At 46.2% G+C, this 15,098-nt stretch overlaps 1 protein-coding gene across 2 annotated transcripts in view; it reads left to right on the plus strand.

Annotated features, from left to right (window-relative positions):
* Positions 1-15,098, plus strand: part of CHN2 (chimerin 2) — a 292,015-nt gene that overhangs the window by 180,990 nt on the left and 95,927 nt on the right. For both annotated transcript variants that reach the window (XM_045564214.1, XM_045564215.1), the window contains 2 exons: positions 1,538-1,651; positions 3,341-3,626. In XM_045564214.1, coding sequence (XP_045420170.1) covers positions 1,538-1,651; positions 3,341-3,626 — 400 coding nt within the window. The remainder of the gene's footprint in view (positions 1-1,537; positions 1,652-3,340; positions 3,627-15,098) is intronic.

Here is a 15,098-nt window from a genome sequence, read left to right on the forward strand (position 1 = left end):
TCCAGGCTCCCAATAAGCTGGCCTACTGGTCCCAGTCCACACCTGCTATGCAGGACCAATTTGACCCCCTGAGCCTGGGCTCTGCCAAGACCCCTCTGCCTCTCCCTCTCTAGAACTGGGGACTCTGGTCTTTTCTGGGGAGCAGGAGGGTTGCTCTACATCACAGCACGTTCATCCTCACTCAGAAAAGCACTGCTCCACAGCCAGCCAGCATCATCTCTTGAGATCTAAACCCAAAATTTGGGAAGCCAGAAAACCTCTTTCTCCCCAAGATATCTCAGCCTTAGATTAAGAGCTGATTTTGGAACCCAAAGCCACCACCACTTCTGACCTTACTTCCCTGGGACAGAAGCTTCAGCTTGGAAGGTCTATCTCCTTGTGGAGGATAGAGGGCATTAGGAAATCAGTATTGTAATAGGCACATTTTTTCCCTCCGAATTGTTATCCTTCTACATTTGTTCTCTAACTTACTCTTTGCATTTCTGGGGGAAAAACAAAACAAAACTTGTCTAGCTCATTTCCCTTTCCCCTTTTCCCCAGGTAAAGGAATTTTTCCTGGTCTAGGACATTTCTTCTCTGATTTATTCTCCAAAGTTCTCCAAGATTGGATAATCCTAGAAAGAGGTGTCGTTCCCTCACCCAGGAGCCTGGAGTCTCTGGGCACTGACCTCACCCCCAATGCAGTCTGCCCACCTTCGCCTAAAACACTGATGGAGCAACCACCCCCCCGCCCCCCGCAGTGGGAGGAGCAGTTGTCTTTGCTTAAAGGCAGCAGGGAAAGTGGGCTGGCTCCTCACTCAACTCCCACCTGCCCTCTTCCTCCTGGGAGTCTCTGTCCACACTCTGGGCCTCAGACAACCGCCTCCAGGTCAAAGCAGTCACTGGCCAAACCCACAACCCTCCGGGATACACCGAGTTCTCTACATGCATGTGTATTACTCTTAAATGGTAGAAAAGGAAGATAAACATTATCTTTAAAAAAGAAAAATAGGTACATTTTCCAAACAGGTCCCTAAGCTATTGCTCTCACATTTAAAGAGCTGGAAGAATGCTGATTATAGCTAGCTCTTCCTTCCAGAGAATGAGCCTCTAAAATTAACAACACCCTGCACCCGAAGCAAGCAGGTCGCTAATCAATAACTGTTCATTTGCAATCCGGATAATACATGGTTCTCTGTGTTTGAGCTGAGAACTAAATTGGTAATTGCTCTTTTGTGATTTCTTAGGGTTTAAAGAAAGGAGCCATCACCTGGCTTTTTGTTTCCACTTTCATTTTCAGCTAGAGAGCAAAGACACAACAGAAAGCCAGGTGGACCGGGTGTTCCTCCTTATGTGCCTATCTGAATGCTTATTATCTGTCCGGGGCATGCTGAGAGGTGGTCCTAAGTTAGTCACGCTGTGCAGTAGTCACCCCCTCTTCACCCAGGTGGGGAGCTATAGATTCTGGGTGACCCTGCCATCCTTTGAAGCCTAGCTGTTTGCCATCCCTGCCTCGTATGCGGTCTGTTCAGAGCAACACTGGTCTTACACCCCTCAGGTTTCACGGGATAATCTCTCGGGAGCAGGCCGACGAGCTGCTCGGAGGCGTGGAGGGGGCCTACATCCTTCGAGAAAGCCAGCGGCAGCCGGGGTGCTACACGCTAGCTCTCAGGTGAGCTGTGTTTCATTGATTGTTTTCACTGCTGTGTAAGTGGCTTCACTGATGTTTGCCCTGTTTTTCCAAGTTGTGGTAAAAGACACCTAACACAAAATTTACCACTTTTACAATTCGTAAGAGTACAAGTCAGCAGCATGAAGTACATTTTCGGTGTTGTACGACCATCTCCACTGTCCATTTCCAGAACTTTTTGTCATTCCGAACAGAAACTTGCTGCCATAAACGGTCACTCTCTCTGCTATTTACTTGATATTTTCAGTTTGCTTCCAAAGCGACAGCTCTATCAGGGGTGTATACATTTCCTTAGCCGTAGGTGTTATCAGCAGGCATGGACACTGGGGCTCTGTCAATGGACGCACAGGAAACTGGAGAATTGCCTGGAGAGTCAGTGTTCCTTCCACGCCTGCCTGCACCGTCGAGCTAGTGCAGGGAGCCGCATCTCTGCCTTCGCTCCCAGCAGCCCTTGTTGAAGGCTCCTTCGCCTGACCTTGCCTGCCCGTGCCTGGCGAGACCCGCAGTTTGCTCATGGAGTTCTCTCGGGAGTCACCTTGACCCCGAGAGCCCGTCACGATGGCGGTGGTGCCGCTGCAGGCCAAGGACAGGGCTCTCCTGAGCCTTTGCCACAGAGTCACAACATCCAAAATCACAGCACCGGGAAGGCAGGGCCTAGACTGCACTTTGTGAACCTTGGTCAAGTATTTTATGTCACTTTATCCTCACCACAGTCCTGCAAGGTTTGGAGCAGGTATCCAATTTCAGAATCAGGTTGTCTTCCAAAAGTTCATTTGTGAACTCTTTGGAACTAGGAAGACTTTTCTCCGTAGAGGGTCAGTGGGAGCACTTCCAGGCCAGCCCACAAGTGTGTGTTCGATGTCCGATCTTGATATTGCAGCTGTGCAAAGACACTTTGCAAGTTGCAATATGTCTATCACATATCTTAAATGATGTAATTATGAGGAAGTACTTCAAAGCTATCGAGTGCTCCAGATATGCAAAGTATTTTCCTATCTTCCCAGCAGGAGCTGTGGGATGAAGGCCCAGCACCACAGGGGAGAGCCAGTGTGGAAGGGAGGGACCCTCTCCGGGGGGATTGCAGGGAGGCTGGCAGTGGCTCCAGCGGGGAACTTAGCACACCTCCCATCACCTCCCTTCTGCTGCACTTAGGGAGTGGGCAGCACGGGGTGCTCTACTGGAGGTGGTAAAGATGTAGTAATAAGGGGACGTCAGGGCCGGGGGTGGTAGCATCCCTTGCAGAGGTAATTGCCAGGCACGGGGAGGGGGCAGAGGCGTGGCTAGTTCCTGTTCAGGAAATTTATAAGTAAGATGCTTGCAAATCAGGTGCTACCCTCTGACTTTCACAAATGAGAATGGTAAGGACCCAAGGGCCTTAGTGATCTCTAGGATCAAATGACCCCATGTGATTGCCTAGGGTTAAGCCCCACCTCTGCCTCATTCCAAGTGTGTGACTTCAACAGTTACCCCCATCTCTTCAACCATCAGCTGCCTCCACTATAAAACAAGAATAATAATTGCATCCGTCTCAAGATGATAGTTAAATGGGGGAAAAATCATATCAAGTGCTTAGCGCTGTGCTTGGAATACAGTAAGTGGTCAAAAAATGTTATTGCTCTTCACTGTTCTTATTTCTAACACTGTTGTAATCCCTCGTTCTCTCGTGAGCAGGTTTGGAAACCAGACCTTAAACTACAGGCTCTTCCACGATGGAAAACACTTTGTGGGAGAGAAGAGGTTTGAGTCGATCCATGATCTGGTGACAGATGGCTTGATAACGCTGTACATAGAAACAAAAGCTGCCGAATACATCTCAAAAATGACAACCAACCCCATCTATGAACACATCGGATATGCCACTCTGCTCAGAGAAAAAGTATCCAGGAGGCTGAGCAGGTCTAAAAACGAATCAAGAAAAGCAAACGTGACAAATGAAGAGCACACGTCAGTGGAGAAGGTAAGCCGTGTGTGTGTGTGTGTGTGTGTGTGTGTGTGTGTGTGTGTGTGTGTGTAAACAGTCTCTCGCGTTTTCCTCCATGCTGAATAATTGGGGATTAATTATACATGTGATTTGCCAAAATTTGGGGGGAGACTCACCCCCACCCAAAGAACTCTAGAATTTTAGTGCTGAAGGGACCTTAGAAATCTCCCAGTTCAACCCCCTCATTTTACAGATGAGCAAACTAAGGCCCAGAAATGTTAAATGATTTGCCCAAACTGATGCGGTCAGAGATAGGACTCCCATAAATAATCACTTGTGAGTTTATTTGGAGTCTGAAATAAAAATGCTTTCTTAATGTTTTATGATGAAACATTGCAATGAAACATGTTTTTAATTGTCATCAGAGGGGCCACTGGCTCCATGTCTTGTTTCACCCATCTAGCCAAATAAATACACGATATTTGTACGTTTGTCCCTGAGGACTGGGTGGCCGCCCATGGTTTCTTGAAGGTGGTCTGACCTAGATAACAGGTTTCGCTGACAGATCTGGGAGCATTAGGGGTGATAATGGCTATTGCTGGGAAGCGTAGAAAGACAAGCTGTGCTTTGCCCCAGATGAAGTTATTATGTCTCGCCGAGGATTAGAAAACTCCTAAGTGGGCGAGTGTACAGGCTGGGGGGGACGGGTTGTGGCAGGATGTGGCCAGGGAGATCTGATTTTCCTCTCCACTAAGTTGCTGTTTATTTGAAAGGCGCCGCCGCAGTGTGCTAGCAGATTTGGGGGATGTGCCCCTTTAGGGACCATCTGCTTTGCCTGGTCCTATCTGTTTTCCACTGAAAGAAAGTGACAGCCAGCCACACCAGTCAGCCCTCACTGCGTGTGTGCCGAGCCCAGCTTCTTGGGCAAGCTAGGACTGACAGCTACCAATAAGCAGCCAGCACGGAGATGCTGCTCCTTCTGGAAGTCACAAATCCTTAATTAAGCCAGAGAGGCCCCCACCGTTGTCCAGAGTCAGCAGAAAGCAAGGGAACCTCAGGTTGACTGATTCGATTCAGCATTGGTGATGGGGATTCACCAGAAAGCCCTGAGATGGGGAGGAGGGCGGAGGTGGCACCGTGGTCCTGTTGGCAGAGAGAGGGATGATCTTAATTGATTTGCTAATTGAGCTTCAGCGCCTAGGAGAACCTTCCCGGGAATCACATCAGTTGAGCAGCTGGCCCATGAAAAAATAATTTTCCATTTTCTTTTTGTAACTCCAGTGTCTCCAAAGCACCTGTTTATTCTTGCAAGTAATTGATTTGGGAAACTGTGGGGTTTCTGATTGTTTACATTTTAACAAAAGAGAAGGGGGACTTGGGTCCCAACTTTCAGTTTGTTCCTGTCCAGACGAAAGCCATCCCTTAGTCTGTTTGCAAAACCTGTTCAAAACTAATTTAGAATAGAAAATCCGAAAGCTGACCTTCCCAGCCATGACAAATCGGAAGATGAATTATAAAATAAATCTCTGAAGCAGTGTTTATATTTCTGAATCAGAGAGCAAAGCCACCAAAAAGGCAATCTGTTACAAACTCAGGCTGCACAATAGAACATTTCAAGGAAGAGAGGTGACGAGAAAGAGAGTCTCTTCTGTGTTAGGGATGAGAGTTTAGATTCTGGGTATTGGAACTGACATTTTTAGATCCATGACCTACCCCAAGAGGGAAGTTTGGTCAATAGAAACTGATATTCCTCATCAAGAAACTTGTGCAAGAAAATATGCCCTTTCCTGTAGATATTTTTGTATTTATTTATTAAAAATAAATTTTAGAAGAAGCTAGTAATCTAATTAATAATCACTTTGAATGAACCACCCATTATGCTTTTGCCTTTTTGGAAAATAAAAATAAATAAAGAAAACGTTGAAGGAAGAGTCCAAACTCAGTGAGCAGTTTGATGGACAGGTGTTGGTGGTGCAGATTTTCTTGGACATTAATGATGTGATGTTGGGTTTTCCTAAGGGTCACTCTGGCCGCCGGGTCTGGTCACTTGCTGGGGGCTACTCATTTCGCTAGTAGCTTTGTTAAGTTACTTGGTACGAATCCATCCATTTCTCTCTGACCTGTATTGACAAGTGGAATTATTAAAAGTCTCAGTCTTGCCAGAGATTCTATTTCCCTTAAGGGCAGGTCAGTGGACTGTTGCCATGGAGGCAGCGGCTAGAAAGAAGCAGCGGGAACTTGAATGGCTTGGCTGAGAAGAGCCTGGGGTACCTGTCTGCTTCAGTGATGGCGCGTCTTGAAGGTTTTAATGAGTGAGATGAGTAGGTTTCCAAATATTTCTCAAATCCAGACAGCCCAGCATTTCAGTTTGCAGAGTATGTTTTGTTTGCCCATTTGTTTTATTGATAATTTCCAAATGAATCCAGAGAGACTATATTACCTGTGAATCTGAGAATATTAACGGTGTTAATTGGCAAAAAGAGATTACCTACCCCATCAGACTGGAGTAGTTTCTGGATTTATCACCTGTCAAGGTTGTTAGCAGTAGACTTGATTTTAATAACTGTAGATGAGGTGGGGAGATGGGGAAGGTGCAAAAAAAAAAAGTTGTGGTGGTGGTTAGCCATTTGTTTCCTTGCTGATCCTTTATTTAATTGGATCTTAAAACATTATGATATATAAGGGCCACCATTTGGTGCATTTAATTAAAATGGTCATGTCCAGTGTAATTTCTTTTATGAAATATATTTCAGAATTTATTCCACAGATTGATTATCTACTGACCTTCAAAAATGGCACTGCAAGTGACATGGCAATAACAATAGGATTTAACATTGGTTCAGCATCTATAGTTCATAAACAATTTCACAGAGGTGAAATAATTTCCCATTTTATCTTCAGAACAACTTTGCCAGTTTCATAGGGCATGAATCACCATTCCCACTTTACTGAAAAGTTCACAGTAGCAGGATGAGGAATCAAACCCAGGCTTCCTAATTCTAAGTTGAGACCTTCTTCAATCTACCAAGCAGCAGAGCCTCATTCTGTACTTGTTGCCCTTAGTGTGGCAGTACCCAGCCTTTTTGTCACCAGAGACTGTTTTCATGGAAGACAATTTTTCCATGGAAGGAAAGTGGGTGGGCGGGGTGGGGAAGGAGGACAGTTTTGGGATGATTCAAGTGTATTGCATTTATTGCACTTTATTTCTATTACTATTACATTGTAATATATAATGGAATAATTATACAACTCACCACAGGTTGGGGACCCATGCTTTAGTGTTTTAAGTGCCCTTGGTTTTGGCTATCCTAAGTCAAGTGATGTTCAACGTCACTCAATATTTACATGATCTGTTCTTGAAAATACACTGCTATTACTAGCTATAATAACTAGTATTTTCTTATAAAGTAGACCCTACTGAATCAAATATATGTGACATCAATGTTTTCAACAGCACATTTTTATTAAATAAATCTGGCTTGCCACATTAAATTGCATCTATGTTTTAGTGGGAAAAAATAATCCGTACCCTTGATATAATAAGAGCACATTTAAGAATATATTATATCTTACCAGCTTCTTCTTTTCACTATTTGTTATAGCAGCAAAAATTAGAAAACAACCTAAATGCCCATCAGTGTGGATGGCTTAAATCAATTACGATGCATCCATGTAAAAGCTCATGCAACTCAGGGAAAGAATGAGGATTCTTATATGGGTTAATATAGACAGATCACCTGGAATCATTACATGAAAAAAGCAACTTGCAATATAGTTTATATAGTGTGGTATCGTTTATGTAAACTAAAAGGAAACAAAAGATTTTGCATATGGTTTTTTCTCTTACAAAGCCAGGAAGGATACAAGAGCTAGTATCATTTGGTTGCCTGTGGGGTGGGGAAGTAGGTGTCTGAGGGGTAAGTGTGGGAAAGAGATATTTCCCTGCTACTAGTTCATACTCTTTGAATTTTGAGCCATAATAAATGCAATACCGTCTTCAGAAATTTGAATAAGAAAAAATAATGCATCGTGTCTTAAATTCACATGTTAAAGCAAACCCTGTACTCAGTGTTTGGTCACACACACACACACACACACACACACACACACACACGCATGCACACAGTAGCAGCAACAGTTCCAACACTCTGGACCCACGCTCTTTCTTCCCATCTCTTCTCTCGGGCCCCGTCCCCATGCTGATAGAACCTTTTTCTTTCATTCCCCCCAGAGAATGAACAAAGAATCTGTGTTTAGCAGACTTTTACTAAAGGTTGGGGCTGGAAGTGGGTAATTAGAGCACAGGGCAGGCACAGGGCAGACATCGACAAATAGAGTGCAATGAGTCTGTCCCCGGCAAGGGACTGGCTGCTGCTTCCTCCCCAGTGTTGCCCCCAACCCCGGCAGACTCCTCAGTGTGCTCCCTGGGGCCTCCCCAGCCCTCCACCCATTTTCCATGCCCCCACCACACACACCTCCTTTCTCAGACTGCTGCAGACCGACTCCCAGACCCCTCTTGCTTTCTTAGGGCAGGCACGGAGCCCTCTTTGCTTTCTACTTTCTTCCTGTAAACCAAGGAAAGTTCCCTTTCCTGGACTGAAGGTCTTCGAGCCTGTCTGGGATGTCCTCCTACGCAGATGAACTGTTTCAGAGGAGAATGACCTCTCCCCTCCCACCCACCTTTTCTTCTCTTTTTGCAACAATTACTTTCTTCCTTTCCAGCTACCTGTCTTTATATCCAGGGTGACCTTTCGGTGTTTATTTCACTGTTTCCACTGTGTGATCCCGCTGGCCTGTCCAGATACGTTTGCCTAGTAAACACACGACATTTTCCTACATTGCCCTTGAACCGGAGGCAGTGCGCAGGCTGAGGAAGGCACATCCAGCCCTGCTACCAACAGAAGCCCCTCGGAAGGTTGAGCCCATCCAGACTGGTTCTCTCTCAGTCCTGTGATTGCACCTAATGGTGTGTGGTGACTTTTGCTCATCAGAGTGTTGTAATATTGGAAAAGCTCACATTTGCTTTGTCTACGGGACAGGGCTCAAATTCCTGAGCATGACATTTGCAGCCTGTCTGAGCTAGGCCCGTGGGAAAGCAGAAGCCGAGGCAAGGGCTTGGCACAGATGGTTCATTTGCAAAGGCATCCCCGGGAGCAGAGGCCGGGCAGAGTGAACAGAGGAGGAGAGAGGCCAGTACAAATGCACATCCTGGTGTGGGTCACCTCCTAAGAGGAACTGAAGGGGAGATGTTGATCCATCCGTCACCTCCTGTCCCCTCTTGGCTAAGGGTACCCATGAGTTGTTCAGTCCCCCCACCTCCAGGCCATGCGTGCGGGAGAGCCAGGTGGGTGCCCACCAGCATCCCTGGCAGCCTTTCGAGCCCAGAACAGCCATCTCTGTCTTCAGTAAAACCTGCTGGGACTCAGCCTCCCATCTCACAACCACCCCTGCGCTTTGCATGCAGTTTTTAGGGTGGGTTAGCATGCTGTGTCCTGGGGAATTGTTTAGATCAGTGTAGCCCTGGGGGACCAGCAGCATCACCACCTGGAGGGCTGATTAGAAATGCACATTCTCAGGCCCCACCCCAGAGCCACTGGAGCAGGAACTCTGGGGTGACCCCTGCCAATCCATGTTTTAACAAGCCTTGGAGGTTCCGCTGCACACCTAAGTTTGAGAATCTGTGGTTTCTCTGCCTCTCTTCTCCCCTAGAAGTTGATTGATTCGAGACACAAGCTGCTCCTCCTCTTCCTAATCTGAAAACCCAGCACATCAAGGGCTCGCCGGGTAAAGTAAACACTTGTTGAGTGAACAATGGATGGGCAACGTTGAAATGTCATGGATTCTCCAAATTCACCCCAAGGAGCAGTTTCTCAAGTTCTCCAAGAGGGTGTATCAGTGCCCCCCACCCTCTTTTCTCTGTGCCGGCTCCGTCCTGCACTGGGCTAACATCTGGCCATCAACTCACTGCAGCCTCCTGAGCGGTGAGAGCCTGCGGGGGAAGGGGAATCCGGAGACCATATCTCGTGGTCTTTTGTTTTACAGAACAGGACACCCAGGCACCCAGCTCAAGGGTATAAAGAGTATTTCAAAGACATCTAAGAGGCTCAGATAGAAAAGGATGCCTTAAAGCAACCTGCTACTTAGTAGTTATCTTAGAGTTAAGATCTTTGAGGCTTGTAAGTTATACCTACATGACTCCTATGTGAATCACTGGGAAGTAAGAAAATGAATTTAGATAGCAGTTAATCCAGAAGGTGTCCCTGCAGTCAGGGCCCCAGCAGGACATGGAAGGCACATTCAGCTGGGGTTCTGAAGAGAATCTGCTTACAAGGGAGCTTTCCCAGGGTGGCAGCAGTGGTCACCACCCCGGTGCTGAAGGGGCCAGGGAAGGCAGGAGGGTTCCTGCAGTCTGATGAGAGCTGCAGTGGGGCTCACACAGGAGGGGCTTCCACAGGAGGGGCTCACACAGGAGGGGGCTTCCACAGTAAAGCTGTGGCTGCATATCCCAAGAGGGACGGGGAAATACCACAGTTTCTCTTCCCCGACCCTTTGATCTTCTGCCTATGCCCCCCACCCCCAGCCAAACCCAGAGGGAAGGCCAAGAGCAAAGGAGCCAAGAGCTGCAGTCCTCAGGGGTCGCCCTCCCTACCACAGGCAAAAACAGGACAGAGAACAACTCATGTAAGGTGAGAACAGAACGCAACCTCGGGCACGCAGCAACTCTACCCTCTCTCTGTGTGAGCCTTGTTTTAATGATCTATATGGAGTTAACCAGGTTCAGAAGTCAAAATGGGCATTAGTGCAAGGTGATGAGACAGCTCTTTTCTTGGATGGACCCACAACTGTGCCACTGTGGACGGGATCTTAGTTCTGGAGGGTGGGGAGGCTTTGTGACTTCCGTAAGGACAGTAGATTCCAAGGTGGTGTTGCCCGCTGTCCTTCACCAAGCAGAGGACAGCGGTGAAGAACAGCGGGCAAGAAAGAGCCTAAATGGTTAATGTAGAAAGCACCAAGGAACTGAAAAGACACCCTCATATTACAGGGTTTGGAGAAGCTATAGATTTCCTCCACAGGAGGTCCCTCACAAATAATATGTAACTGACATAACCGTCTTTTCTCGGGAGTCAAGGGTAAATGAAGCTGAGCATAACTTAGCTGGTAAAAGTGACAGGTACAGTGATGACTGTGGCCACCCATCTTCCTACCCTCGCACGCACAGGTATAAAGTGGAATGAGATGGAACGCTGCAAGAATGGATTCGAATTTAGAGTGCACCTGCTCATGAAACTGGGTTTTACCAAGCATTATTTGAAATCACAATCCTCTGATAGTGTGGAGTTTATCACACAGTCTGAGCAAGGGCTGATTTGGTTATGTCGGTGGTTCTCAAACTGACTGCAGGTTAGAATCACTCTGGGAGATTTTTAAAAATACCCATGTTCGGCCCCTCTGGACCTGTAGAATCAAAGTCTCCTCTGATGAAGTTCAAGCATCTGCATTTTTAAGGCTCCTCAGGTGATTCTACTGTGGATTCTACTGAGAATCCGAGTGAGATGAAAGGTGGGACAGAAAAGCAAAGGTGCCCAGACATTTGGGGGAGTGTTTTCTTTTACGGACACCTGCCCCTCCTCCTCTCCTGCCTGCTGTATTTCTGAGACTCTTATATGTCCTAAATTAGACTCTGACATTCTTTCTCTAGCTCTACATACAAGCAAAAAGTCCTCCACGAAAACGTTCTTAAGGCCGTTAATTCCAGTGGTTGTGGTTGCCTGAGCTGGTTCAGAGATTTGCTTTGCTTTTCCTAGCTCTTTTTTGCAGATTACTGGATAAAATTTAAATGATGAGAAACAATTAACTGGAGTAGGATTAAGAGAATTTAATGAAGGGACAAAAGAAAAGTCAGCGTCTCCTTCTCAAGGGCCAGCTGGTGGTTTCTTTGGGTTAATATTTTATCAGAAAGCATCTCTCTTTATCAATATCTCACGTCAGTGTTTTACAGGAACAAAAAAGGAAAGTCATCCTAATACATTCGGTGTGTGTTGGGATACGATGAGCCAAACACGCCTTACTTGTTCCCATCCAAAATGTCTCTAGGAAACAGCTAATTTAGAGACGCAGCATCAGAGTATGTATTTTCTGTTCATACAGTGCCATCTTGTGGCTTACAGCAGAGTTACAGGCTGGTGACACGCAAGGGACCAAACCTAACAGATGTGAGAGTAATGAGTGAGAACAAATTTTCAGCCATGAACCCATCAAATTGTCCTCATTCCCTCAGATTTTATAGTAAATCTCAGGCTGTGCAATAGCCAGGGTGTGTCTGTTTCGTAGTTTTTGCTCATTCTCTGCATAAACGTGTGTGCAGCTCTGCCAACCTGGAACATTTAAATATAAGCATGGTCCCAGGGATCTGATGGTTTGGGATTCTAGTCCAGAGGTGCTCCAACTTCTTGGCCTCAGGGCCCCTTTATACTCTTTAAAATTACTGAGGACCCCAGAGAGCTTTTGTTCATGTGGGTTATTCCTTGATGTTTACTATATTAGAAAGTGAAACTGAGAAAAATTTAAAATGTGTATTCATTCTTTTAAACGTAATAGTAATACACCTATTGTGTTAGTCAAAATACCATATTTTTGCAAAAAGTAACACTGATTTCCAAACAAAAACAATAATGAGAATATTGACGTTGTTTTCACGGTTTTGTAAATCTCTTTAGTGTCTAGCTTGAAACAAGACAGCTATATTCTCACACTTGCTCCTGTATCCAACCTGTGATGATATATTGCTTTGTTTTAAGTATAGGAAAAAGCTGTGCCCTCATACAAATATATAAGCAGAAAAAAGAGGAATGTTTTTATGGCCTTTTCAGGTAAATGTGGATTTTGTTTTTAAATACCCTAGACCACAACTCAACAAGTGGTCGTTTCTTAAACGTTAGTTGCAACGTCCAGACCTGAAGAAGGCGATTAGAGTAATAAAATGAGTTTTGACATCATGGACTCTTTGAAAAGATCTCGGGGTCCCCCAAAACATTGGTGGACCACATTTTGAAGACTGCTGCTCTAGGCAGACATTTGATGGATGAAAAGCACACCTTTTAGAGTCGTTTATGTGTGTACATCTCCAGGGAGGTGTTTGAGAGAAATTATCACAGCACTTTTATCACCTTCGACTGCGGGAGGTAAATGATGCTGTCACCTGGGACTGCTGTTCATCTTCAGGGACGCAGAGGGAGAGGGGAGCCAACATTATTCTGGATTCAACTCACAGAGCGTCTGCCCCGAGTATGACCTCAGAGCTCTTTCCAATGGCTGGCACATGGGGGATGTGGGGACCACAGCCGAGCCTCAGGCCTCTGTCATTTGCAAACAGCTTTACAGTTCACTCTGATATATACTCCCAATGAAGAGCCACCAACCCAGCCTCCTTCTCGTCACTGTACAGAGGAGAAACAGAGGCCTGGAGTTCAAGGTGACATTGACCAAGGAGGGTTGTGGTGGTGGGGTGACACACAATTATTTTTGCTAATGCAAAACCCATTATTTCTTTCTTTGGCTTCATACAGGGTGTAAGCCTCTTTCTTACTTCTCCCGGGTCTCTCCTGCCACCATCTCTGTGTCTATTTCACCAGGACACATTGGTCTCCCCACCTCCACCCCTGTAGTGTAGCTGTCATTTTTGCCTCCCAGAACTTAGGCACCCTCTTCTGGAAATTGCAACCAGAGCCCCCTCAGTTTAGGAGCTTCTGGTGGAATCAAATCTGCTCCCTGATCCCAGAAGTGGATTTGTGATTCAAAGCTGATCTGAGGACCCACATTTCCCTGGCTGCGGTGGTTGGTTCAAGGGTGGACATGAGGTCAAGTCAGAGCCAGTGAAACACAGCAGACTTTTACTGTGGGTCGGGGAAGCAGATCTTTGACCCACTTTCAGCCTGGCTGGATTCAACAGGAAGCAGAGTCTGGGTTGCTGAAGTCTCCCACCACGACACAGCCTGAAAACGGAACCCAGAGAAGGTGGGTCCTGGAAATGGAGAGAGAGAAACTGAGTCCCGAGGACCTGATCTGAGCCTCTAACAGAATTGTCCCTGCAGCCTGCCACCCTCTCCCAGATGTTTCAGTTATGTTAGTCAATAATTTCTGTTTGGCTGGGCACCGTGACTCATGCCAGTAATCCCAGCATTTTGGGAGGCTGAGGCAGGAGGATTGCTTGAGGCCAGGAATTCAAGGCCAGGAATTCAAGGCCAGCCCAGGTAACATAGCAAGACCCCGATCTCTACAAAAAAATAAAGAAAAAATAGCCTGGTGTGGTGGTGCGTGCCTGTAGTCCCAGCTACTCGGGAGGCTGAGGCAGGAGGATCACTTGAGCCCAGGAGTTAGAGGTTGCTGTGAGCTATGACGATGCCACTGCACTCTAGCCTGAGCAACAGAGGGAGACCCTGTCTCTAAAAATAATAATAGGCCAGGCGCGGTGGCTCATGCCTGTAATCCTAGCACTCTGGGAGGCTGAAGCAGGAGGATCTCTCGAGGTCAGGAGTTCGAGACCAGCCTGAGCAAGAGCGAGATCCCATCTCTACTAAAAATAGAAAGAAATAATCTGGACAGCTAAAAATATATAGAAAAAATTAGCCGGGCATGGTGGCACATGCCTGTAGTCCCAGCTACTCGGGAGGCTGAGGCAGGAGGATTGCTTGAGCCCAGCAGTTTGAGGTTGCTGTGAGCTAGGCTGACGCCACGGCACTCTAGCCCAGACAACAGAGCAAGACTCTGGCTCAAAAAAAAAAATAAAAATAAAAATAAATAAATAAAAATAATAATAATAATTCCCGCTTTGAGCTGGGTAAGGGAATGTTTGCATTAAGTTGGCTGCTCTGTCCTCGTCACTAGAAGAACCGTAGCCCACACCATCAGCTCCCCACCACCCATTCTCTCGTGCACTCCCAGCTCACCTTACCTGTCACCATTACTGAGAAAGCTCAGGTATTCAAATTCAGGTTCATTTTTATTTTAATCCAGTAATCCACACTGTCCTTCTTTAAAGTGGTGATATTAAATCAGAAAAAGGGAACATCTAGTGTTCATTGCAGTGGGTAGTGTCTAGATCACCAGGCAGACGTGGGAAATAACCCCAAAACCACTTCTGGGGTACGGTCCTCTGTCCTCCGCTACCTGACTCTAAAGAAGTATATTGTAGACCTCTTAACAATTAAAGGCTCTTAAATAATATTAAGGCAATCTGCTAAAGAGTTTTAGGGAACCCTGACAAACTAGATTCTTATCAGCTCCTAATATTTCCAGGAAATCTGTTTTAACAAAATAGAAAGAAGCATGGTTCCATCTGCAACACTGGCTGTGGCCCGAGAGCGCCCTCTGTTGGACGTGGGACTTCCCGGGTCATCAGTAGAACAGATGATAGAAGCTGGAAACCTGTTGACCCTAAAGGGGGAAAGGTCAAAATTCCATCTGTAGTCTTTATGAATTAGAGGCTTAGCCTATACGAATGTGTGTGTT

This window comes from Lemur catta, chromosome 11, assembly GCF_020740605.2.
Source record: "Lemur catta isolate mLemCat1 chromosome 11, mLemCat1.pri, whole genome shotgun sequence".
NCBI classification, from domain to species: Eukaryota; Metazoa; Chordata; class Mammalia; order Primates; family Lemuridae; genus Lemur; species Lemur catta.